Source organism: Mandrillus leucophaeus, unplaced genomic scaffold (genome assembly GCF_000951045.1).
Source record: "Mandrillus leucophaeus isolate KB7577 unplaced genomic scaffold, Mleu.le_1.0 Scaffold731, whole genome shotgun sequence".
NCBI lineage: Eukaryota > Metazoa > Chordata > Mammalia > Primates > Cercopithecidae > Mandrillus > Mandrillus leucophaeus.
In genome coordinates, this window is record NW_012107931.1 from 1,134,540 (window position 1) to 1,162,047 (window position 27,508).

General features: G+C 40.0%; 1 protein-coding gene across 1 annotated transcript in view; it reads right to left on the reverse strand.

The window, feature by feature from the left end:
- The window catches only part of UST (uronyl-2-sulfotransferase), a 203,694-nt gene that overhangs the window by 130,952 nt on the left and 45,234 nt on the right, over positions 1 to 27,508 (reverse strand). The window contains exon 4 of the mRNA XM_011965667.1: positions 9,042 to 9,197. Within this exon, the coding sequence (XP_011821057.1) occupies positions 9,042 to 9,197 (156 nt within the window). The remainder of the gene's footprint in view (positions 1 to 9,041; positions 9,198 to 27,508) is intronic.

Genomic DNA, 27,508 nt, shown 5'->3' on the forward strand with positions numbered 1-27,508 from the left:
CTTTGATCTCCCCTCTGTGTCAGGCAATGTACTGCTCAGGGTTATGGCTATAGAGATGATGGATTTGGTTCTTGCTGTTAGGAAGCTGTCAGAGTCTTGTGGGTGAGGTGGACTAAGAGGCAGGTACAAACATGTGATAACCACCATGAGGTAGATGGTAGATAAGTGAGGCACCTCTCTCTACTTTCAGATGGGGAGGTAATGCTTCCCCAAGGAGTTTTTCCTGAGTAGTCTGGAAGGGTCTAGAGGAGTTAGCCAGGAAAGAAAGGGATTCATGGCATTGCAAATAATGAAGAGCAGATACAAAAGGCAAAACATAAAATGACACGGCACCAAGAAACTGCAGGAGTTCAGTGTGCCGGAGGTGTTCAGTGATCCGAGATGGGATCAGCAAAGTAGCAGGTGAGACTAGAGAATCAGGTAAGAGTCAGCTAATGGAGGGCACTGCAGATCACAGCAGGAATTCTGACATTTATTCTGTGGGTGATCAACAGCCAGAAAAGATTCTCTTTTCCAGATCTGAGGGCAGGGTGGAGAATGTGAAGGAGGGTGAGGATTAGATACAGAAGCTCAGCCAGGAAGACTGGGCAATAATCCCAACAGCAAATGACAACGGCATGAACTGAGGTCGTGGTTTTCAGTGTGGTCCCCAGACCTGCAGCATCAGCATCACCTGGGACTTGTTAGAAATGCAAATACTCAGGCTCCGCCCCAGGCCTTCTGAATTAGAAGGAACTCTGGGGGAAGAGGTGCCAGCAGTCTGTGTTTTGCCAAGCCTTCCAAGGGATGGTATGGCCCAAGAGTGTGAGAACCACTGAACTAAGTCAATGTAAGTAAGACAGATGGGGAGGTTCTGGGAGGGTTAAGGAGGTGACCACCTGCCAGTGGAAAGGAGGCAGGGCAAGTGGCCAAGAGAGCTTCTTTCCCAGATTCCTGACAAGGACAACCGAACACGTGATGGTATCCATTCGTGGAAATGGGCAATGCTGGGGTGAAACAAATTTGGCTGCAGATAAGGGGGGAAACGGGCTTGGTTTTGAATGTGACCTTCCATAGCAGTGCATCTGAAAATTCTTCAGGACATACACTTTCTACATGACACTGTAGTTGAGTTGAGTCTGAGCTGGAATGTAACTTCTGTGAGGGTTAGGGGCAGGCTTTATCCCTTAGAAAGCCTACTCAAGGTACCTGCACAGAACATACACCCCACAAATATTTATGAAATGAAGCTATCATCTTTAGAAATCCTTTTTGGAGTCAAGAAATGTATAGTTAACTGAAGACAGAATTATCTTGCTCTCAGGCTATGAATTTAGCCTTTCTGAGACAGACCCATATGTTCACTATCCTGGTGTCACATGGAGCAAACAGTTTTACCATTATAACATCCAGGACATAACACCATCAAACAGACTTCCATTTTTTGAGTGCACCAAGGTGCTCTTTATATATATGCTGTCATTTAATCCTCACAAGAACTCCATGGATAAGTATTATTATTATTATTATTATTTTGAGATGAAGTCTCACTCTGCTGCCCAGGCTGGAGTGCAGTGGCTCGATCTCAGCTCACCGCAACCTCCCCCTCTCGGGTTCCAGTGATTCTCCTGCCCCAGACTCCCGAGTAGCTGAGATTATAGGCACGCGCCATCACGCCCAGCTAATTTTTGTATTTTTAGTAGAGACAGGGTTTCATCATGTTGGTCAGGCTGATCTTGAACTACTGACCTCAGGTGATCCACCTGCCTTGGCCTCCCAAAGCGCTGGGATTACGGCATGAGCCACCACGTCCAGCCATGGATAAGTATCATTATGCCTACTGTATAGGTTAAGAAACTGAGGCACGAAAGGTTGCATTGGTTGCTTAAAGCCTCATCCACACAAAGAGGTAAAGCCAGGATTGAAATCCAAGTCTTTCTAATCCCTAAGCCCTGTTGTTTATTTACTGGCTGCAATCTATTCACCATGCCCACAGAGATTTGATCTATACATAACCCTTCAAAATGGAAGGAACAGATTGGTTAGCACAAAACTCTGGAGAACAAAGAAGGTTTATGGAATATAAATTTTCTTCTTGTGATGTGCTCAAAATTTGAAAGAAAGTTCTAACAGATGGAAAAGCATTTGGAAATAATATAAAAATAAAAGCTTTAGAATGCCAGAGATAATACTTTTTAAAAGTTCTAGGTGGGAAAACTGAGTATATCCTAACAAGAACAGAAAATTAATTTTAAGTACTAAAAAAGATAACTATGTAATGAAAGCTATCTGAAAGAAAAAAAAAATCAGATCACAGCATATCAGTAAGTAGTTCTTAATCTTTTGCTTTCAACTTGACTGGCTGGGATGGTACAGCAGAAGACCTTTACCTGCAGTTCTACCAACACAGTCAGACTTTGCTCCTGACTTCTTTGGCAAATATTTGTCAGCAGAGGTGGTATCTAACCCTACGTGGTTCATAAGTGAATTCTGTGTCACTCACGAACACCTAGACGCCTTACAATTTTGCAAAGCATTTTTAAGATAGGACATGTTTTTAACATATCAAAGCAAAATAAGGAGTAGCTCAGAGGAAGACCCTTGGCCCTTGAACCTCAGAGGCTGGGAGGACGGCTGGAGGATCCCGTTACCCTTCCCTCTTCCCACAATATGGAGCAGCCCTTGTAAGCAGGAGGCAGGATGGCCTGCGGGAAGCAGTCAGTGCAACACATGCCTGCAATGAAGAAGAAGTCCACCAGGGGGAGCAATGACATGATCAAGGCAAAGAGCCTGGGTCTAAATTACAGAGAAAATCAATCTCATGGCTGCAACTGGAAGGAAACGAAAAACTTATTTTATTTTTGCAGGCCTTGTTGCTTCTTCCTTGTTTTTCTCTTTTCTTTCCACCAAGTTTCTATTAGCGGACTCAGTTTCTGTCTGTAGGGTTCCAAGACTGGACGTCTGCATAATCCCTGTGGTGTGGAACAGGTGTCAGGCTCCTCTCTTTGGTTTGACTCTAGGGTCCAGCTGGAGCACCTCTCATGCCTGTGGACACTGTCCCCACTCCTATAAAGTCGGGAAGTTCTGAGGGTCATTTTAAGTGAGGTTTTTCCAAAACGTGTCAAGCCAGAGAAAGGCACCTGGGATAAATAGAGAGGCTCATGAGGAGACACCACCTCATAAAACTTCAGGGACACATGGAGTCTTCAGGCACTTGAGAGAGTCTCAGGTGACAGCGGGATTTTCCTAGCGTAGTGAAGGATTTCACTTCAATAAAAGGAAAACTTTCAAATAATCAAAGGCTTTCGTGAAATCATTCCTCCTAGGGCTGTGTGTGAGGACCTCTTCGGGAGTTTTTCCCCTGCAAAATACAAACAACTTTGGCTCTGCCTTTACAAGTTTAACTCTGTATTTTGCAGTGGGACCTGAATACACATACTGTGAGAAAGCTCCCCAGCAGATTTTGGTGCCTATCATGGTTAAGAACCACGTTTTATTAACCCATGTATGCCTTGTGTTCCATTATTGGAACGCTAAGCATGTGGCAGTTATTTACATCCTACTGCTAAAGGTCATTGCCAAGGTCTCATTGCAAAAATTTTTTTAAAAACCTGCAAAAATGGGTTAATAGCTTCCCACTGTCTACTGAAGAAAGGTCCAACTCTGAAGCCCAGCATTTAAAGTTCGGGATTTGACCCCTGTTTGCTTTCAAGTCTTATTCTTCCACATTATTCTTAATTTACAACACATTTTAATCAGATTCCTGTACACACTTATTCCCTCTTCTAAAATGGGGTGATAATGCTTCCCTAACAATGTTGCCTTGAGGATTAGAAATAGGGTGTACTCATATCTAGTGGGCTGCCTGAGGCTTAATACACATGTTAATACTAGGTCCTCAATAAATATTTATCAAAGTGAAAAGAACAAAAAACAAAGAAATCTGCTTAAAAAATGAATGAGTGTGCCGCCTTCTTTTTTTTTTGAGATGGAGTCTTGTTCTGTCGCCCAGGCTGGAGTGCAGTGGTGCAACCTCAGCTCACTGCAACCTCTGCCTCCTGGGTTCAAGTGATTTGCCTGCCTCAGCCTCCCGAGTAGCTGGGATTACAGGCGTGCACCACTATGCCTGTCTAATTTTTGTATCTTTAGTAGAGACAGGGTTTCACCACATTGGCCAGGCTGGTCTTGAACTCCTGGCCTCAAGTGATCCACCCGCCTCGGCCTCCCAAAGTGCTGGGATTACAGGCGTCAGCCACCAGGCCTGGCCCATCTCTTGATTAAACAGAGGTCTGATTAACCATGCCTTAGGGATCCCTGCAGCCTGTAGACTTTTACAAACTTCACACGGTTTCTTTAGGTGACTTGGGTTTTCTGTTTCCCCCTAAGTCTCATTGATTTCTAGCCACCATTCAGACTTGAAACTTGCAGTGGGCAAGAGCAATAGGAGAGGGAAGTTTAAAATATTGTAAAGAAATATTGTTTTGATCAAGAAGCTAAAGCTATCTATGACACATGGACATAAGATCTCTCTCTTCTCCACCTTTACATAACTCTTCAAGGCTTTAATAATTTGAATAGCTGTTGGAGAGTCAGAACAGATGTGACGTTTATAGTGATATAGTGGCCTTTACTGTTACAACTGGTGGGAGGATGTGGACTTGCCTAGTATTTCACAGACTGTGAATTGGAGTTCTGCGGAGTGCAAATCAGTCACAAACACTCATAAAGAGTCCCCTGACCAACGAAGACCGCAAAAACGCTAGGTGAAACCCAGTTAAATTGTTTTGTTTGCAGTTTTGTTTTTAATTTTCCAAGTCTTTAAAATGCAAATAATCATTGTGAATTGATTCGTTCGGGACAAGGCACGCAACATTTGCCAAATTTATTGAACCGTAATATTTTCTTTCTTTCAATGTCTTAGAGGACTAGGATTCTCAGGAACATACCTAGGGCAATGCTGATATGATGATTTCAACAGAGCTTCTTAACCCTAGCTGCATCATAAAATCTCTTGTGGCACTTTATTAAAGAAAAAGTTTTCTGGGCCCTACCCCAGAATCTCCAGGAGAAGGGCCATTGCAACTCTAGGTTTTAAAAGGCTCTGCTGAGATTCTGCTGTCCAGTCAGAGGAGATAAACACTGCATGATGAGAATGGCTTTTGGATTAAGGAAGGCCTAGGTTCAAGGCCAACAGCCACTGACAGTCATTATAATGTATTTGGAAAGTTACAATCTGATTGTCTTAGGTGTCTCACCCATAAAACAGGGAATCATATCCACTCAGTAGTATATTTTTAGGTCCAAAAATTTCAACGAAACAATGAAGGAAAACAATTAGCAAATAATAGGTGCTATATCTAATACGTAATCCTCAGTTTCAACGGAAATAGAAAGAGTAGAATTATGTGCCTTCTCAATATGCTGGTTAACTTTTGCTTTTCTTTAAAGAGAATGCAATTAATTGTGGATTCTCATAGCTGTAATACACCTGCAGTACGTTGACCTTTATTGTATTTACAGCAATGCTCAGAAAGATGGTGTCACGTCTTGACCAAAGATGGTTATGTGTTTTTTTGGCAATCACGCGCCTCGTCTTCTGGGGAAAAAACTTCCCTATTTTTCAAAGCTGTATATAATCTCCATTTTTCAAGAGATATTTAAGCCAGCTTAAGACCCTGAAATCTGGTTTAAGAGCATCAGTACAATCAGGTTTGCACGATGAGCTGTGCGAAAGTCCAACGCTTCGTCAGCAGCCATTGCCCATGCTGTGCTGTTGAGGCGGAGTCTTCCAAAATATGAACTTCAAAGGTATTTCTATTTCTATAAGGACAAATGTAGTGGGATTTTTATAGGCATTCTAACATTTGGTGTCTTCACACTCCCTTTCCTTTTTAATAATCCCTTCAGTGTCTTGTTCCATTTAATAGATTTTAAAAATTTAGCGCTCTCTGTGTGTGTGTGTGTGTGTGTGTGTGCATGTTTGTGTGATCACGGCTACCCTCCAGAGAGTAATGCATGTGTGAATGTGACTGTGGCCTAGAGAGGTCCCTTTTTGTATGAATGAAATGGAATAGATAATTCAGTCTTAGAAATGGATACTATTCCAAAGTTCATTTTTAAGTCAGTAGTTTGGAACTTGGAGCACATTTTCTCCCATAAAAGAAACTCTCTGCACGGTGGATAAAGTCCCAGGCCAGCCCACAGGAGCCTGTTTAAGTCATACTGCACCTGAAGCGGAATTGTTATTAACTCTAGAGGATGATGATTCTATGGGAACAAATTTTCAGAATTCTACTGTTTATAGGTGAGAACAACTGACTAAAATTTCCACTAGTCTTCTAAACCATTTCCCCTTGCGTGCCTCTAATAAATTAGCAAAAAAGGAGCTATTCATACCACAAATTATTTCTTGAATATATATTAAAATAATATTTTTTCTGTTTTATGCACATTGAAACTTTAATAAAAACAATACATGGACAAAAAAAGTGTTTCTCTAAATGTTGTTGAACTTCAAACTGGGTTTCTTGTCCTTTTATTTCCTGGCTTCTCTCTCTGCATGCCAGAGCCAGACAAACTGGCTGCAGAGAGGTAATGGTCACTGTGATTATGTTTGTTTTCACATTAAAATTATATATTTGTTTTTTCTACCTTATCTTTACCTTTGCCATGTGTTTTTAAAACTGCCTTACAATTTAATAGAAATCTGGAATAACGAAGTAATGAAATATATTCTAGGTCACTTTGACCACAGGAATCAGAAATGTTTCAACTACACAATACACAGATTATGCTAGAAGCTGTACAAATATATCACAGAATCACAGGGCTGGAAAGAATCTTAAAAGACTGTCTAGTCTCTTCTCTGGCTTCCAGACAAGCCAACCATTCCAAACAGATGAGAGCTAGCCTATATTTTGGAAGAGAAGGATGACTTTGTCTTTAACCCTTTCTGGATCTAACAATCTACACATGGTTAGTAAATTGCTGTTAATTTTTGATCTAAATTATTCCATTCATAGTTACAAGTGTATTTTACTTTTTCGTGTTTGCTCCTCATAGGAAACAAAGTAGGTTGATCTCTATAAAATCCCATGGCACATTTAAATACTGTACTTTGTGCTCTTTCTTCTAAGCATTCCTGAACATCCCAATGTCTAATCCTTAAGTTACTTTTGTCCTACTCTCTGTGGGTAGTCTGTTCTCTATCCTGAAGTGGGAACTAAAATCTAGCAACTGTGTTTTGTGAGGCATCTGGGAACTGAGTATCATTATATTATATTTACATGTAATCCGATAGATATGCAAGCCATAAGAGTTAGATTCAAAAGAAAACCAAATTTAACAATTATAATAAAATCACAATAATGTATTTATTTATAATTCCTTTCTTTCAGGCAGTTAAAAGGCATCACCAGCCTAATCACATTAGCTCTTCAATCAAGTAAGGTAATCAAAGAGAACCTGCCCCTACTAAACAATGTTATACATAAAATGCAATATCCTTAAATGCCACCAAAGATCATTCTTTTCTACGGAGACCCTACTGTGGAACCTACAAGGTATAACCTTAAAATATTTTTTGCTAATTGGTAATGACTCTAACTATTGGTGCCGATAATGGCTATTTAAACTTGATACTGAGTGATTCTTTAATGGAAGTTTGCAAAGTAGTGGGCAATTTGATCTCTGTCTTATAAAAGACACAAAACATAGTGGCTTCAGAACAAGTGTGGTTGGCTACGTTACTGTCTTAAAACAGTTCTACTTTTCCCCAAGATAAAATGGAAATACACAATTGGTAAATCAAGAATGAGATTCTCTCCATTTGTGAGGTTCTGAATGTCTCAAAGCTGGAGATTATGTCCAAAGAAAATGGACATGGGTGGAAATTATTTATTTATTTATTATTTTATTTACTTATTTATTATTTATTTATTGAGACAGAGTCTCACTCTGTTGTCAGGCTAGAGTGCAGTGGTGCAATCTTGGCTCACTGCAACCTCTACCTCCCGGATTCCAGTGATTCTCCTACCTCAGCCTCCCGAGTAACTGGGACTACAGGCAGGTGCCACCATGCCCAGCTAATTTTTTCGTATTTTTAGTAGAGATGCGGTTTCACCATGTTGGCCAGGATGGTCTCGATCCTGGCCTCGATCTCGATCCTTGGCCTCCCACAGTGCTGGGATTACAGGTGTGAGGAAATTTTTATAATGATGATCTCAACTAGATCGTTAGACATGTTCCTTGTTTCTTCCCAACATGCAAGTACCACTCATTGGGTGGCCGCTCGTCCTATGTAGGTAAGGAGACAGAAGCCAGTTTCTGAGACCAGGATGACAAACCTAACTCTGTAAAATGACCATGAGAACACTCTATCTGACTTTTCCACGTTAGCAGAGCAGCCCCACAGAGACTGTTGCCCCTACCTCTGTACAGGTTTGCAAAGTAAACCTTCACAGCTTCTTGGTAGAGGATAGCACTCCCATCCTACCATTAGCACGTCCACTTGTACAACTCAGCTACATTAGGGCAGAACTGTTCCTGTGATGTGGGGTAATTCTTTTCCTACCACTGAATATTCCAAGTGCTGCTCTCAAAGCCTAAGATCCTCTGAGTTTCCCATAGCAGGAAGCTCATGTCCCCCATCAACTAATTTAACCATAAAGATTCTGGACACTGGTGAGAAAATGCAGAAGGAAGAATGTTAAAATAAAATCTTCTCATTTTGACGGTGAAGATGTCAGCATTATTTATAGCTTGGTGGTGTGACTCTTTGAGATGTATATATTGCTAATTTTAGCTAACTAGACAAAGGCAAGTACACACAGTCCTTCATCAGTCCTAATGGAAGTATCCCTTCACGGAAATTCCCTGGTTTATAGAGTTCTTGTGGAAGCCTTAACTTAAATTTCCTTCCACACTCTGGCCAAAATACAGCATGAAATCAAAACTCTGGTATTCATTCATCAGGAGTCTGAAGAATGACCTGCAAGGCACCCATTAGTTACACAAATGAGCTGAAGCAAAATACAGTTCAACAATGGGCAAAGTCAACTTACTTGTTCATTTTTAGTAAGCCTGGTTTTGTTGTGAATGTCTGATGTGACCAAATTAAATCCGTGCTTCTCCGACAGGATTCTCAGAAGCAAGACCACAGTACGGCTCCCACACTTGCCTACTCTGTTGTACACCACCTGGCTTGGGAAAGGCAGTACCTGGAAAAAACAACAAGAGAAGAAACATGAAACGTCTGTATGGAAATACTTATGATTCTTCCCTCAATTTCAGAACAATCACTGTTTGATATAATAAATCTGAGTGAAAAAGGCCTATAATCAGGTTAATAAAAAGGATGTACATCAGTTCACCAGAAGTGATAAACTATATTTATCTTCATGACATAATGAGAGAAATGTTGGTCTTGTTATCTCTCTGCACTGGTGAAATTTCATGCAGTCTCTAAGATTGATTATCAAACTTGTTTTGTTTCTTTTTAAAAACAAAATACATAAATATGCTCCTTAATGACAATATTTTTTGCAAGCTTATGCTTTATGAGAACACTTTAATTTATAGCGTGATCAAGAACAAATAAGGTAATTTTCAAAACTGAGATGTAATTCACTATAAAATTTACTCTTTACAAATGCACACTTTGATAGCATTTAGTATATTCACAAAGTTTGCAATCGGCACAGATATCTAATTCCAGAACGTGATTTCATCAGCCCCAAAAGAAACCCTGCACCCATTTGCAGTCACTTTCCATTTTCACCATTGCCTTTGGACCCTGGAAACCACTGATATACTTTCTGTCTCTATGGTTTTGCCTATAGGAGTCTGGATATTTCCTATAAATGGAATCACCCAGTATGTAGCCTTTTGTATCTGGCTTCTTTTACTCAGAATAATGTCTTTCCAGGCTCCTCCATTGTTGTAGTATGAGACAATACTTCATTCCTTTCTATGGATATAATAATATTAATATCACATTGTATCGATATACCATATTTTGTTTATACACTTGTCAGCTGATGGACAAGTGGATTGTTTCCACTTTTTGGCCACTATAAATAATGCTGCTATGCATATTTATGTATGAATTTTTGTGTGGACATGTTTCTGATTCTCTTGGGTATATACCTAGGAGTGGAATTGCTGGATCATATGGTAACCCTATGTTTAATTTTTTTGAAGGACTGCTAAACCATTTTCAATACAGCTGTACTATTTTATATTCCCACCAACAACATATGAGGGTTCTAATTTCTGCACATCCTTGCCAACACTTGTTATTTATATATGTATACACATATATATTTTAAGACAGGCTCTTGTGCTTTTGCCCAGGCTAGAGTGCACTGGCATGATCCTGGGCTCACTGCAAACGTCTGTCTCCTGGGCTCATGTGATCCTCCCACCTTAGCTTCCCAAGTAGCTGGGACTAAAGGCACACACCACCATGATTGGCTAATTTTGTAAATTTTTTTTGGTAGAGATAGGGTTTCATCATGTTGCCCAAGCTGGTCTCAAATTCCTGAGCTCAAGCAATCTGCTGGCCTCGGCCTCGCAAAGTGCTGGGATTACAGGCATGAGTCACCACACCTGACCTGTTACTGTCTTTTTGGTTGTTTATTATACCCATCCTCCTGACTGTGAAGTGGTATCTCATTGTGATTTTGATTTGCATTTCCCTACGACTAATGATGTTGAGAATTTTTTCATGTGCTTATTGGCCATTTGTATATTTTCTTTGGAGAAATGTCTATTCAAACCCATCATCCATTTACAAATTGTCTTTTTATTATTTCATTTTAAGAGTTCTGTATATACATTCTGGATTCGCAAACACATAATCTGCAAATATTTTCTCCCATCCTGTGAATTGTCTTTTCATTTTCTTTATGGTGTCCTTTGAAGCACAGAAGTTTTTCATTTTGACTGAGTCCAATTTATCTAAATTTTCTTTGGTTGTTGTCCTATCTAAGAAACTATTGCCTAATCTAAGATCGTAAAGATATACATTTATATTTCCTCCTGAGGGTTTTGTAGTTTTATTTCTAACATTTAGGTCTTTGATCTATTTTAAGTTACTTTTGTGTGTGGTGTGAGTTAGTTGTCTCACTTCATTCTTTTGCATGCAAATATCCAATTGTCACAGCACCATTTGTTGAAAAGACTACTCTTCCTATGCTTTCCCCACTTGGCCGTTTAGTACCCTTGTCAAAAATTCATAAGTGTATTTGAGGTCATTATTATTTCTGGATTCTCAATTCTATCCTCTTAATCTATATGTTTATCCTCAGGTCAGTACCACACAGTGTTATAGCTTTGTTATAAGTTTTGAAACTGGGAAGGGAAGGGTAAGTCCCTCCAGTTTTGTTCTTTTTCAAGATTGTTTTTGGCTGCTCTGTGTCCTTTGCATTTCCTTGTTTTTGGCTACTCTGTGTCCTTTGCATTTCCATGTGAACTTTAGGGTCAGCTTGCTCATATCCGCCCAAAAAAGTAGTTGAGATTATGATAAGGACTGCATTGAATCTGTAGATAAATTTGATTACGACAGCCACCTTAACAACATTGGCTTCCCATCCATGAACACGGATGTCTTCCTACTTATTTAGTTCTCCTTTAATTCATTTCTTTGATGTTTTATTTTCATTGTTCATGCCTTATACTGCTTTGCTGAATTTGTTCTTTTTGATATCGTTATAAATAGAATTCTTCTCTTAGTTTCATTTTGGACTGATTATTGACAATTTAATTGATTTTTCTACATTGATCTTATATTCCACAATCTTGCTGAACTCATTTATTAATTCCAATAGTTTTTTTGTGTGTGGATTCTTTAGGATTTTCTACAATAAGATCATGCTATGTTCTAATAGAGAAGTTTTACTTCTTCCTTTCCAATATGAATGCCTTTCCTTTATTTTTCCTTTCTAATTGCCTAGTGGATACTGATTTTTATATACTATTATCTACTTCTTATATTTTGATATACTACTTTTTATCTATTTTGATATACTGTTATCTACTATTTATACTATTATCTACTTTATTATATATTTTCATAGCTATTATGAAAAGCATCTATAATTATTTGTATCTGCAATAAAGATATTTCTCCATTTTGAATGCTCGGCATTGATCAACAACTGATAATAATCAAAGGATTCCTTCATTTAGCACATACTCATAACAGAAGTTTATTTTAAAAAGCTTAAAACTAAATAATGAAGCACAGTATAAAATCACAAATATACTGCAAATGTAAATATACTATGGTAGGCCATTTGAATTTTTGCCTTTGCAATTATAGGTTAATTTAATTTTCCTGAAATATTTTTATGCAGAGTTAGCATTTAATAAATTTGAAGCTTAAAGGCTAGTTGTCACTGGAATAAAATAATATCTGTATCATTCACTTAACAACCAGTCACATGCCATTTTGGTGCAGTTTTTCCATTATGTATTTTTTTTCTTATGAGTAATACCTTGTTTCTTGAGGGCCAGTCTACTACGTGTCCTCACAGTGCCTAGAACATACTTTGTACATAAAGAGCCTAAACAGACACTGAATTAGTCCTGACCGCTCTGAGAAATTTAATGTGCTGCTTAACACTAATTAACACAATGATTCCACTAAAACGTGAAACCAAGAGAATCTTCAAATACAGCTGCTTTATCAGACCAAATGCTTTTCAAAGTCATCAGAGAAAATAAAAAGACGGTCATTTTAATAGGTCATTGTTACTTATGGTTTAATCAGTGAGTACTTCAAAAGTCTGTTCATTGGCAACTATTACAGAAGTCCAGATATTCAGAAAAATAAATTACATTCTTGGCTACAAGGTTATGATCAGGAAGGCTGAATTAGGTTTCATGTTTAGTTTAATGATACAAATAGCATTTATAAGTGGAACTTTCCATTACAACCAGGTGGGGTATGAAATTATGGCTACGACAGAGCTGCCAACATAAACTCAGAGTTTAATTCCTCCATAGAAACAAACTGTCCAACAATTGGGATAGGTGCATTTTTTTTTCTGCCTCATAGCACATTACTGAACAGCCAGGAAGAATTTGTTACATCTGAATTAATGACCTAGAAGATGTGAGTTACCACATAGGTAAGTACTTTATTACAAGAGTACAGGTGCCTCTTGGACAATTTAAGTGAATAACTGAGGCACTTACCTAGAAAACTTGGGTGAAATCACTTAATCTCTCCTGAATTGTTTGGTAATCAGCACAGTAGCAGGGTTAGTATCTATCTTATTCTTTTTACTAATAACCAAAGATGTTATTTACCTTTAGGCTATTGGGTAATTCATTTTTTAAAAGATGTTAATTCTAATTGTTTTACTAGTTTGTGGCAAGCTTCCAACTAATAGTTTAAAATTTTGTTTTATTTAAAAAGAACACTTACAGAAGAACAAAAAATCCTGTATCATCTCTGCAGCTGGGTCTATGATAACAACTTAAGATAAAGGAAGACTTAACATCCTCACTGTGACTGTACTTCTATCATTTCTCTAAATACCAATACACACCTACATGATATGAACATAAAAGCAGGAAATGTGTTTTCACTAAAATTTCTGGAATCAGCCTTGTGAGTTTCATGCACTACCACAAACCTAAGTAAACCTGTCTGAAATTTAGGGGGTTTTTAATCGTTTTCTAAAAGAACCTATGTAATGCATTGAAACTTGCTGAATGAAGCAGCTAAATCAATGTGTTGATATCGGATATAGTCCCCATAGATCACAGATTCCTAGCATAGATCACAGATTCCTAGATTGAGGTCCAGAAGCAATTTAGAGTAATCCATTCATTCAACACCACTCCCCACCCCGCCACAACTATCACCCTCTATCACCACCATCTCCAGCTCAATCTGTGTTTAATTTGGATAAAATTTTCCTTTACACTATGTAGATATTATAATTAGTTTTACATGAGTAAACTGAAGCCCAGAAATATCATTTGGCATCTTCAAGGTCACAAAGCTAGAGTGACACATAACCACGAAAATCCAGCTCTTCGCTCTCCTGACTCCTAAGATGACACTTCTTTAATATACAAATCAAATAGTGAAGAGAATTTTTAGTTTGACTTCTGTGACAGAGATAGTCTTTCCTTTTTTATGTCTTGCATATATCTAACCTCATTAAATACACTATTTTTCAACAGTCAGCGATCACAACCAGTATTATCAGCCATCACTCAGCTGTGACTCAAGTCCCCAGAAAGCTTAAGTGGAACTGACAGGGACAGATTAGCCTCTCTCTCCTTCCTAAGGACTTTTTCTAGAAAGCTAATGGAAGCCCAGAGTGTCAACGCAGCTAATGGGAGAAGAAAGTGGCAGGATGTATACTTTTCCCTTCCTTCCTTCCCCTGATATATCACAGGCAGTCAAAGTGGACAGCTGCCTCAAATATTGTCAACTGCTTCCACTGGGAAAGGAAAAAACCAGGAAGCAGTAAGTTATAGTAAAATGTATACAAAATCCTAAATATATTTGGAATGGCTATCAGGACAAGCAAATGTCTTCAAACGATAAACTCAATCACTGTGAAAAGACTTCTAAAGACGTCTTAGGATCAATCTCGAAATCTTTGTTATCCATAAGAGATGTTTGCAATTGTCAGGCAGAGAACTCTATCCTCTACTTTAATGTTCCTACCATCATTTGCACACAGAGGTTGAACACTCACTCTTTTTTAGGTGCCCTATAGAGAAGCATACGTGAAACTCCTCAAGCACCCTCTCCCTCCCCCAAGTGATTCTTCATTCTTGGCAACTGCGGTTATGTGAATGTTATGTCTGTGATTTCTATTTTATGGCCAATTTGTAAAAGTGAAGGGGCCTCCAAAATCTTTCATTCTATGAATTATATATTTTTATGCTGCCTGCCTTGTAAGTTCTGCAAATGCCACAAATCCCCAGAGCCTGACAGGCCTGTGTGGAGCATGCCAAATAAACAGAAGTCTTTCCAAGATCCTGAGCACGACAGTAACCACCACCAGATGACATGCACAAGTTCAATAGCTTAGCCCTGGTTTGAACTGGGGAGAAGAGAAGGAAGGCTTTCTAGGTAAAAAGTAAAGGCGGTCTGGACCAAGACTTTCATAGTCTGAGACCCAGAGTCTATAGGGCTCTTCTGGGGATCGGTGACGTTGGAAGAATTAACATCGGCGCTGCTTTTAAGTCTCTGCAAAATGATACTTAATATAGTACAAGCTGTGGTTCCCAAATAACTGTATATGCAAATTCCTCATAGAACCTTTAAAAATGTAGATTTCCGGGCCCCACTCTAAGATGAACTGAATCACAAAGGCTAGGATGACAGTCAGGAGTCTCTCTCTAAAAAGCTCACCAGGGCCCTCTGCCACCTCCATCAGCTTTGAGGAAGTGCTGTCATAGAGGACTCCCAGCTTTCTGTATTCAGTGGCTGAGTGGGTCCTTGCAGCCTTCTGAGGGATTAAGGCTGGGGAGAAGCTTGCCTGCGTGATCCTGGAGGGGAGCTGGGGCAAAGGGCACTGTTGTGTCTTCCTGGGGTCTCACTGTATTGATGAGCTCCACTCACATTTACCAGTCATAATTCACCTCATAAGTATGCTCACACTCTCCCAGGCTGGTTAGAGAACAGGTATGCTGGTTAACTGAATGTGGAGGTTAACTGAAATTTATACTAAATGCTTTCAAAGCATTAGACTCTTAGCACGAATATTACACAGACTGTGAACTGACTTTGCTTGATGAATAGAACTGCACTTCATGATTTTTCAGCAACTTCATTTCATGGTTCATCAAACTAACACTCAAAAGAGTCACAGCCAGGGCTGTGCAAGGCCTGAATTCAGGCACAGTTCTGTTCCTCCCTGCCCATATTACTGTGAGCAGTTTCAATCCACTCAGGGAATCCTCATGTTAGAGTTCCTAGGACGCTGTGGTGCTAGGAGCCAGTCACTTCACATCCTTGAGCCCCAGTTTCCTCACCTATAAAAAGGGGAAAGTTAGGTTATAACCTAATTAATGATATTTTCTTCTGAAGCTATTAAATTATTAATTTTCAATCTATATCGCTACCAAGATATAATCTGGAAAATGCCTTAAAGTTAAAACTAGATTTCACTGTGTTTCCTTGTGGAATATATTCATTAAAGAAAGAGAAAAAACAAAGTTCCAGTAATTTGTGCTTATGACATGGGTTCCAGCTCCACGGGCGTTCCCAGTTTTATTTTGGAAACCTTGGCTGTCCTATTCTTGTTTGGGCTTGTCGCATAATAAATCTACCTTTATCTTCCTCTTCCTTTCCACAGTTTTAATCATTTCAAGCTTCCCATTTTGAGATCATCACCGGAGCCTCCCAGAACTCGGCAGTGATTCTCACTGGCCTTTGCCCATCAAACCATCTGAGCTGTTCTGCCACACGCATCTGTTTTCTAATTACTATCATCTCTCCTGCTCCCAGTCTCCTTTCCTCCATTCTAGGGGAGGAAATACACAGAACCCATCTCAGAATTCTATTTCCCCTCATTGTAATCCTCCTGAACAGAAGGCTCTTTCCATCCACAACTCTCAAATGACATCCTGCGTGCTTCTCATTGTACAGGCCCATCTTCTCCAAGAGCCATGCCAAATCTGAACCTTTGGCTTTCTTCTCTTGCCCTGCTCCCACTTGAAACAACTCCATGTGTGATGCTACCTACAGAAAAATAAATATAGCCATAGATCATTTACAAGTCCATCTGAGTCTGTTATGTGCATAGTGGATAATTAATAAAAAGAATCTATCTGTTACGTACATAGTGGATAATCAATAAAGAGTATAGACTAGACTACTGGGATGAAAATACTATTACAGTAAGTGTTGTAGAACCAATGCTGTCGTATTTATTATTATAAAGGATGCTCTTTTGGTTATCTCTTAAAACTATAAGAAAATCTACCAATTTTTTCTTAACATTCATAATATTTGGAACTCCTGATTTGCTACGCTACAGAAGAAAATATTTGTTGAAGTCAAAGGTTCCCTGGACTGAAAGTCATGAAACTCTGGCATTCCCCTTGGCTTTATCACTCTAAGCAGTTGAGTGACTTGAGCAAATGATCCTGAACAACTTCTCTAAGTCAAAGTTTCCTCAAGTATAGATTGAGGGTACTGAACCTAATGATTCCCAAGGCTCCTCCCTGTCCGCGTGCCATATGTTAACTGAGGGCTACGCAACGTTTACGGAAGACCACAGGGTTATCTGAGTGGCATCCTGCACTTCTAAATATTCATCCCATTCTGTATACCTAATGTCCTGTTATCTCCATAACGCATATCATCGCTATGCTATTCCCAGAACACAGTACCCTGCATACTGTACCAGAATTTTCATATGAAGAAGCAATTTTCACAAGGAGCTACAAGTCATTTTTTGGATGTGATGATTAAGCTGCCATAGTTGGATCCTTGAAGAGTGCTTCAGGAAAAAAATACAAGACTTCCAGTTTGAGTAGGAACTCAAATTTCAGGTGACACTGGTGAATGCTATCAATGCCATAGACCAAAAGATGAATATTTTCAAATTTCAAATTAACAAATGTGAAGAAAATACACATAGGAGGAAAAAAGAGATTCACTTTTAATGCCGCAGTACCCTTTAAGCTTCTTTGATCAGTACACAAATAATGGGCAAAAAGAAGTCCATAAACTGGGCATCTCATTACCACAGAACGTTACAGTTTCCTTTTTTTTTTTGAGACAAGGTCTTGCTCTGCTGCCCAGGCTGGAGTGCAGTGGCACAATCTCGGCTCATTGCTACCTCTGTCTCCCGGCCTCCAGTGATTCTCATTCCTCAGCCTCCGGAACAGCTGGGATTATAGGCGCACAGCATCATATCCGGCTAATTTTTATATTTTTATTACAGACAGGATTTCACCCTGTTGGCCAGGCTGGTCTCGAACTCCTGGCCTCAAGTGATTCACCTGCCTCGGCTTCCAAAGTGCTGGGATTATAGGCGTGAGCCACCACGCTCAGCCAAGAATGTTACAGTTTCTAAAATTCAATCTTCAGTTTGGTCCATAGGAATCCACGGAATACTTGTATGTCTGGGGGAAAGAGAAATGAAATCCACATGCCACACACATGACATGTAAGCACAACGGGAAAGTGCGAGTCTGCAAGGCTAAACTTTCCTGAAGGCATATTTCCAAGTGGGACTTGTCTTGCTTTTGCATACACATGGTAGCCCTACTTCACTAGTGTTTGGCGGCTTCTGTCCACTCTTCTAAGAGCCTTTCAACTTCTCCATGGCTTTTATGATAAAAATTAAATGGAGAAACCCATGTGGATGTGGAAGTTCTATTTAACCTCATCTTCCTGTGAACATCTGTTATGCATGTGGATGTGCCCTGTATGTTTTTGTTGTGATCAAAGACATTATGAGTAATATTGCTGTGGTCACATCAGACTTCCAGCCATTTCTAACACTTTCTTACATGCTATGTATTCAGTCGTCCAAAAGTCCTTATTAGACAAACTCCGAGGATGAAAGTAGCAGGGTCCTCAAATTAGTTCTAGAACTGCAGTTGTTCCATTTTTAGTATTAATCAATTTGACTGGCTTTTTACATTAACTTTTGGACCAGAGTACGGAATTACAAAAATGCATTTGAATAGATAATCTCTCCACCAGACCCACACACTTAGTTTGACTCTCCATTCAGATCTGTAACAGATATTTGTTTAATCACACAAATCTCCAAGTAAAACATACACAGACACTTTTATTTATACAGACTTCTAAGGTTTAAGAGTCTGCTCTAAAGTTGTTTCATTTCTCTATGTTTATCCTATTTTGTTTTAGTTAATAATTTATACTCTGAGCCCGATCTCAACTCAAAACTCATTTGTTATTATACAAATAGGGGAGAAGTATTGACTATTGATTGGAGGATTCATAATTTAGAGCAGATATTGTTGGCATGGGCCAACCACTCGATTTAGAATGGTCTTCTCTGGATGTTAGGGGGGAAAGAGTCCGTTATTCTCATTACAACCCTCAGAAGAAAAGACTGCCCTCATTGTAAACAGTAAATGCTGGGGAAACAGCCACACGTGGCTGCCAATACTCCTCTCTCATCAAAGCACTGTGCAAAGATTTTAAGACCAAAAGCTTGAATATACTGCTCACTGTGAATCACATCATTACTTTCCATTTGAAATGTCTGAATCAAATGTTAGTTTCTTGAGTGTGAATTGTACTGAGAAACTTATTCTTAGACTCAAATGATCATTGTTTAAATCTCTTAGCTGAGTTTTAGGTTTATACAACATAACCCACAATTTAAAATAGTGTGGCAGATTAGTATAATAATGGCCCCCGACCTGTCACACCTCTTCCTATCCCTGCACCATGTAACTTCCTTCCACATGGCCCTCTAGACTGGCCACATGACTTGTTTTGGCCATTAGACATTAGTAAGTGCAACACAAACAGACGCTTGAAAATAGCCTGCATGTGGGGGCTTCACCTCTCTTTCCCCTAGGAGGCTTTCCACTGTCATATGAACTTAGGCTATCTTCCAGGAAGATAAAAGGCTGCATGGAATAGTGAAAATTCTGTAACTAAATTCAGCAAGTAATTATTGAGCACTTACTGTGTGCTAGTCACTTGGTTAGGCATAAGAAATTGGTTGACAATTGTAATTATTTGATTGTCTGTCTCACTAGACTTTAAACTCCATGACTGCAGAGGCCACATCTGCTTTTCCTGACTATTGTATCTTCAGTGTTCAGCTCAATGCCTGGCACATAGTAGGCACTCAATAAATAATTGTTGAATAAGTGAATACAACAAAGGTTATAACAAGTCTCTTGCCCTGTAAGAACTCACAATCTAACAAGGGAATCGAACACTGACACTGACACTGACACTGCTTGCGCCAGTACCATGTGGTACGCGTCCCACTAGAGATATGCACACAGTGTCAAGAGAACAGAAGGGGTGATCAGCTTGGCCTTGAGAACTCAGGGAAAGGGTCACAGAGAACACAGCATTTGAATGGAGTCTTGCTATCTCTAGAAATTGAATGGCTTCAAAGGGATAGCCATTTTTCCTTTGCAAAGTACACCTACCCAATTCTTACTGATTTGCATTAATACGAAACTTTCTAGACCCCCTCCCATGTTTGATTTGGCTATGTGGAATTGGCTTCCTGGCATTTTTCACGTTGTGTGTGTGTCTGTGTGTTGCATGTATGATATGCAAGGAAAACACACCATAAAAAAATTCATCAACTCTCTGGCCTAGTGTTGCCCCTCATACGTACTGAGCATAGCAACACAGCAGGACAACTGAGTTGCAGCTCAAGAACAACTGGGTTAAACATGGCTAAAGAACTTCTCTGCTTTATGTTACATCTGCATGTATCAACACGAGGATGCTTGTATCTGTAGGTAACGAAAAATCCAATGCAACTCAACCAGTAAAGAGAATGCATTCTCTCATAAATAAATAAATGGGAAAATATATTCTCTTACAAAACGAAAGTCCTTAGGTATGGAGGTTTTAGGCATCACTCCATGTTTTTGTTCCATCTCGCTCTTCCATCCTGGAAATGTCAGCATTTTCCTCAGACTAGTTTTTCTCATGCTTCATGACGGCTGCTGCAGTTCCGGCCATCCCATGCAGAATTACAAAGTCTGGGACAAGAAGAGACTACCTTTCCTGGGTGCTTCCTTTAAGATCTGAAAATCCTACCTAGAAGGCCCTGAGAAAATTTCTCACGTTCTGTTGACTTGGTCTAAGCTACCAGTGTGCATCTCAACTAGCCAGGAGCAAAGGAAATAAGACAACCGTGCTAGGCTTAGATTAATCAGAACTCACTTGTGAGCTGGGGATGGAACTGCCTTCCTCTTAGGGTAAAATTGAACAAGTCAGATTTCTGCTAAAGATGGGGAGGCTGTGGGAGAATGGATATGGGGTAAGTAACCAGTAGGGTCTGCTGTGCCCCACCACTCAAAGGCCCTGTTGTACTTGATTCTTCAAACACCTGTTCATGAAAATCTCCATTCCTCATCTACAGAAAAGGGAGTAAGAGTGGCAAACACCAAGGACATTCTCAACATGCACAAAGGATCCATGGCTGTGTCCTATCCATATCCCCACAGCTGCTCGCTGCCCTAGGCATAGATTTGCTGATAGCTGGAGAAGAGGAGAGATGAAATACATTCCTTTCTACATAAAATGACATTGCTTCCCACACACTGAAATGAGATGGAGAATTAGCAACAAGGTGAACCTGAGCTGGGAGATTAACTCCACACAAGAATCCAGAAAGCATAAGGCATTTTTAGCTCGAGATGGCAATAAGACATTTAAATTGCTCTCAGATGAAATTATGTCTTAACTGCCTACATACTGGGGGCTTTTCACAAGTATACCTTTTTCATAAATGAATTAATTTTGAACAAATGTGGCATGGAATCTAGACGCAAGCCACCAGCATAGATCTGATCATGGAATGTTCTTTTCCACAGTATCTATCGGCTGGTTTTTGCTTTCATTTGTCACCTGATCCCAGGTAAACAGATTTTTCAGAAATCTCCACCAGGATGGCTGAGGGAACCCCATTTCCTATAAGAAACTGTTATTACATTCAGCCTATCAAACAGTGCTAAATAAAATATATCATTATTCAAAAAATATTTTTATAAAATGGATACAGATATTTCCCATCTCTTGGGATTTTGCGATCTGATAGAAAGAGGAAAAGAGAAAGACAGTTTGTAGAGCCACAATTGTCTCTACAGCTAGACTCACTGGATGGATATAACATTTCTGACTTCCCCTATAATGGTCGAGAAGTTGGCCCTGACTAAGCAATAAGAAAATCCTCACCAGGAGAGTTTAGTTAAAGAAACAAATGAAGGAAACAGAAGTTTCAAATGAGGGCAAGAGCCCCAGGTTTTAAGAGTCTATTGCTGATCTCAGACTGTAGTTGCCCTGGGGCAATAGAGTAAAAGAAAAATTCCTAGTGATGGGTTGAGCACTCACTTGGGTCAGAGTCTGGGTAAGGCCACTGTCCAACCTATGTCATTGTAGTGCAGGAGCTCATCCTCCACCAGTGACACAAATACCTCCCCTCCAGGCCTTCACCAGGGACTGCACCCTTGGCTGGAGAGCTGCTCATGCCTATCAAAGGGCTGGCTGAAAGACGTCATAAGTAAGGAAGATTGTTTGAGGACACAGACTCCATCCATTTCTCTGTACATTTAGAATTTTTAGTCTTGGTCCAAGTTGAACCATCAAAAAGCTGTCTATTGAAGCATAACTTCTTGGCCCCATCTAGAGCTGCTTTACTGAGTGACATTTTGGCATCATATCCTTGGCGGCTGTCAAGGGACACCATACGATAGGGCATCTCACAATCCAGTTCTGTTTTGGAATGGGGATGTCATTGAGCATATTGTCTTCTATCTTTCTCATTTTTTTTTTTTTTTCTCATCCCAGGGCTCTTAATTTGGTGGTGCCTTTCATGCAATCTCTCACTTAATCTGTAAAATGACCTCTCAACCACGAGTACTAGTGTTCCCATATTAAAGAAGAAAAGGCTGGGAATTAGGGGGATTAAATAACTTGTTCAAGGTCTATTCCAGAGCTGGTACTCAAGCCAAAACTCATGCTCTGTAATCCACTACACTGTATGACAAATGACTGAATTACTTCTTCTTCTCATGGAAAATGAGAACAACGTAACCATTTATGGCCCCATTTTTCCTTGGCTACCAGAAAATCCAAAGAAAGTTTGTTCAACTATAGCAATTAGTGGTATGATGGTTTATATCACTGTTTTTTCACCAGTTATGCTAACCTGATGAACTCATTAGCCTGTAAGGCTATGGGAAGGCCACGACTTTAATGTATTTCTGTGATTTTTCCCTTCCTCCCTCCCACTGGTCCTCCTCCTCCTCTTCCCCCCTCTTTCTCTCTCTCTCTCTCTCTGTTTTGTTCTCTCTCTTTGCAACTGTACTTAGCTTAATACATAACACGGATGTAAGAACAACTGAATGATGAATGAATTCTTACCATTCTCCAGCAGTAACATCTTCAGATAATATTTTAAATTCAGAAGGTAAATATGCCCTATTACTGTATTGCTAATTGCTTTCTTTCATCCCCACAGAGTCCTCACCTTCAATATGAAAAAAACATTTTTTCAAACCTATTACTAACTATACAGAATATTTTGAAATGACAACGCCCTATAGCAGATTCTGCTAGTTGCTTACCTAATACCTACTTTCCTCTCTTCCTAAAGGAACCAGGACCTTCTAGGTAACAATATGCCCAGCTAAAAATAGTCACCTTAGACTCACTTGAAGTTGGGAGTGATAGAGTGAGCAAGTTCTGTCCATTCATTCAACAAATGAATGAGCTATAAATAAACACTGCTGAGTTGGCCTCTTGGGCAATCTTTTAAGGATAGATTCCTCTGGCATCGTTTTTCAGTCCTCTGCCTTGACTTTCCATTCTCTTCTCCTCCCTGGAACACAGACACCATGCCTAGAGTTGCAGAAGCAATCCTGTGACCACAAGGCAAGAAGCATGAGGGCCATGCTACAAGCCGAGATCTGCAAGCTAATGAGGACAGAGAACAAAGATAAGAGGTAGACCCCAGTGATATCACAGTGCCACCACACCAGACCTGGACTGCTTAATGCATGAAATAAACAGGGCTCTCCACTTGCTTGGGTCCCTCTTGTCAAGTTTTCTGTTTCTTTTAGCCCAATGCATTTTTGATGTAGGCCTTTATCTTTTTAATTTTTTTGCTTATTTTATTCATTTTTTAAATGGCCACAGGTATTACCCTCTGAGAAAATCAAAATCAAGTGCACTCACAGTGAAAAGAGTTCTAGGTCTCATATCATTCCTTTTGATCCTGTAGTACACTGACATTGTAGTAACAGCACTATTAGCTTCAAAATGCTGTATCAATGATCAAAATATGTCAGTGGGAAGGATCTCATAAAGTATGCTGCTTTCTTTCTTCAACTACTTTAAAAGTCTGTCATTAAACATTTCTGGGGGTAGTTTATAAAATATTTATGGTTGGAAGCCAACGGTAGCTGGAGAAGAAGAAATGTTTGTTATAAATATATTTCTCTACTCACAAGCTGTCAAAGTCACTCACTGTAGTTTTTGTAATCCGCTGGGTCATGGTAAAGGCTCCCTTCTGTGAACGTACGTGGTCTGCTTAAAACAACAATAACAACCACACTCATTTGCTCAGAAGTACAGCTAAATAATCCTTCAGCCCTGTGTAATTTTAGTGTAAGTGCATTAAAAACTCCACATATCTTGCACCTGGAAATTATGTGGTCAATAAACAACTTTTGACCTAGTTGTATGAGTTGCTCTCAAGGTTAAACTATGTTCTTCCAATCATCATGGGGAGTGACCAAAGGGTCACTTGCGTCCAAGGGCGGAAATGCAATTTTATTTTTCAGGAATTCGTAAACAACTCCTTTGAAGATTCAAGAGGAGTAATATTTAGTAGGCTTTGACATTAGATGTTTAGAATCGTGACTTGGAAATATTCCCCCCTTTCTTCCACTGGGCAATGTTTGCAAACAACCTATACATTGGCAACCTTTGGAGAAAACCTACTACTATAAACTTTAAAGATTTTTTCTCTCTTTTTCTTCTTTCTTTTTTTTGTAGAAAGTTTAAAAGTCATTGTGAGTTGCAAATCTTTCATCTGCATTTGTCCCTTTCTTTTTAAAGTTGTTGCTTATCTGTTGAAAAAGCTTGTGCCTGCTTTTGCCTGAGAATTGTAAACTGCTCAACTTAGATTGCTGGAAGCACCTTAAACATCTGCTCCCCTCAGACAGTTGCTGTCCTGCCTTCATCTTACATGATTTAATTGGTGGGCTCTTCTGGACTTTTTTACAGGAGCAAGTAGTCAGGCCACAAATCAGTCTCCTTTTCCTCCCATACACACAGAGTTCAAGTTCATTGTAAAAATCATGTTTCGTACAGAAGGAACCAAAACAGGAGGGCATATCATGTCAGCAGCGTTTGCACAGCTAATTCCATCAAACGTCAGTGAAAGCTCTGGGGTAAAAGCAATGCATCAGTTTCTGCATGAGGAATTCAACATAAACATGAATATTAGAAAAATAAGTAGAGACAAGAAATTCTTTGAAAATGCCCCAAAGTAATAGAATCAAGCAGGCATAGTCACGCCTGCTTTTCTTATTTAGAATCTCAAAAACACGCATTCCACCTTCTCTCAGCCCAGCCCCATCCAAGAGAATGCAAATCCTGAACTCATGCAGCCTGGCTGAGAACGTTGTGTCTTTCCAGGAGGGGCCGAAGAGCTATTGAGTTGGGGTCCGTTACCCACAGGCCAAGTTTCTTCTCCGGAAGGGAGTTGTGAATTACCAAGAAATGTGTTCCTGGGAAGTCCAGCCCACATGTGACAGCTTAGGGGAAATTCAGAGTGTCCCTTCACACTAACCTGTCTGGGGATACAATTGGGGCAAGGGCATTGTTCTGCTCAAATGCAATGCACAGGAGGAGGGCCAAAGCCAAGTGCCAGTCTGCCCTCCCTTTAGGACTTCAGCAAAACTGTGTGGCTGGCAAAACTGACTTCAGTGCCCTCTTCTCCCCGACTCCCCTTTCATTCCCTGAACTCATAACTGCTGACTTCCTACTGTGTGCCCGAGGATGCAGTGATGGAGAAGCTGGTGACTGTCTCCTAGGGATTTCTTTGTGAAAAGGGCTATGTCAGAGATAAGTACAAGGTGACAAGGGACCGATGAGTAGGAATATCTAGCCCTGAAGTGAGGGTGGGCAGGGCAGGGACGAGGGGCTGTCAGAGAATGGCCTAGACCAAGAATCAGGAAACTTAGGTCACGTCTACTTTGTTTTGATTACAACCCTTTAAAAAATGTCAAAACAATTCTTAGCTTGTGGGAGGTAAAATATTACGCTGATGTGGCCTATGGGTCACAGTTTGCTGACCCATCTTCTAGAGCAAATAATACCTGTGCCAAGTCCCTTAGGATAAGACATAAAATTAACTACTGTTTAGTAAGTACTTGGATTTGTCAGGTCTTAGACCAGCTGCTTTATAAAGTTCATTTCATTGAATCATCACAATACCATAAGAGGGCTATAGTCATCAGAAGGAATTATTATGAATATTATTTACTGATGAGGAAACTGAGGTCCAGGGGCATTAAATCCCTTGTCCAATGTCAGAGCCCTCAGCCCAGCTGAAAACAGGAACCCTGGCCTATCTGGCTTCCAAGCCATCAACTACAATCCAGGTACAGTTGTATATCTAAGTCTTGCCCTGGACAAAGGCATTGCAGGAGAAGGGGGGGCTAAAATTCTGACCACACCCTACTGGCCAATCCCTGATCCTGGGTGAGGAGCTGCACCCAGCCTGAGGTTGGAATAGAGGCCTTTTTCTTAGCAAAGAGATGCCATGTACGGACCAAGCCATACTTTTATGAGGCTGTGTCAGCTGGGAAGAGAGGAGAATCTCTTCCTAACTCATTCGAAGCCTATTATTCTTTTTTTTTTTTTTGAGATGGAGTCTTGCTCTGTCGCCCAGGCTGGAGTGCAGTGGCACCATCTCAGCTCACTGCAAGCTCCGCCTCCCGGGTTCATGCCATTCTCCTGCCTCGGTCTCCCGAGTAGCTGGAACTACAGGCTCCCGCCACCATGCTCAGCTGATTTTTTGTATTTTTAGTAGAGATGGGGTTTCACCATTTTAGCCACGATGATCTCGATCTCCTTACCTCGTGATCTGCCCGCCTCGGCCTCCCGAAGTGCTGGGGCTACAGGCGAGAGCCCGGCTGAGGCCTATTTTTCTTAAAACTGTAACTAAAAATAATTAGGAAGAGACTCTAGCGTTTTGCTTATATCCCTGAAACACACAACATATTAACCCTTTAAACACTGATTAAAAAACATGGAGTAATCACAATGAGACACCTCTTTATAGCCACTTGGCTGACTATAATCAAAAAGATGAACAATGACAAACGTTGGCAAGGACACAAAGACACTGGAAGCCTCCTGCATTGCTGGTGGAATGTAAAATGGTGCATCCACTTTGGAAAACAGTTTGGCAGCTCCTCAAAAAGTTAAACATAGAGTTACTATATGACCCAGAAATTCCACTCCTAGGTGTATACCCAAGATATGTCCCTAAAGTCTTGTATAGAAATATTCGTAGCATTATTCATAACAACCCAAAAGTGGAGACAACTGAACTGCCTATGAAATAAGTGTGGTATGTCTATACAATGTCACTATTTTAAGCATAAGCATTTTTTTTTAAGGCTGGGAGTTGGGTACAGGCAGCTGGACATTAAAAGGCTCATACCTGTAATCCCAGCACTTTGGGAGGCCTAGACGGATGGATCACTTGAGGCCAGGCCAAGAGGTCGAGACCAGCCTGGCCAACATGGTGAAACTCCATCTCTACTAAAAATTAAAAAATTAGCCAGG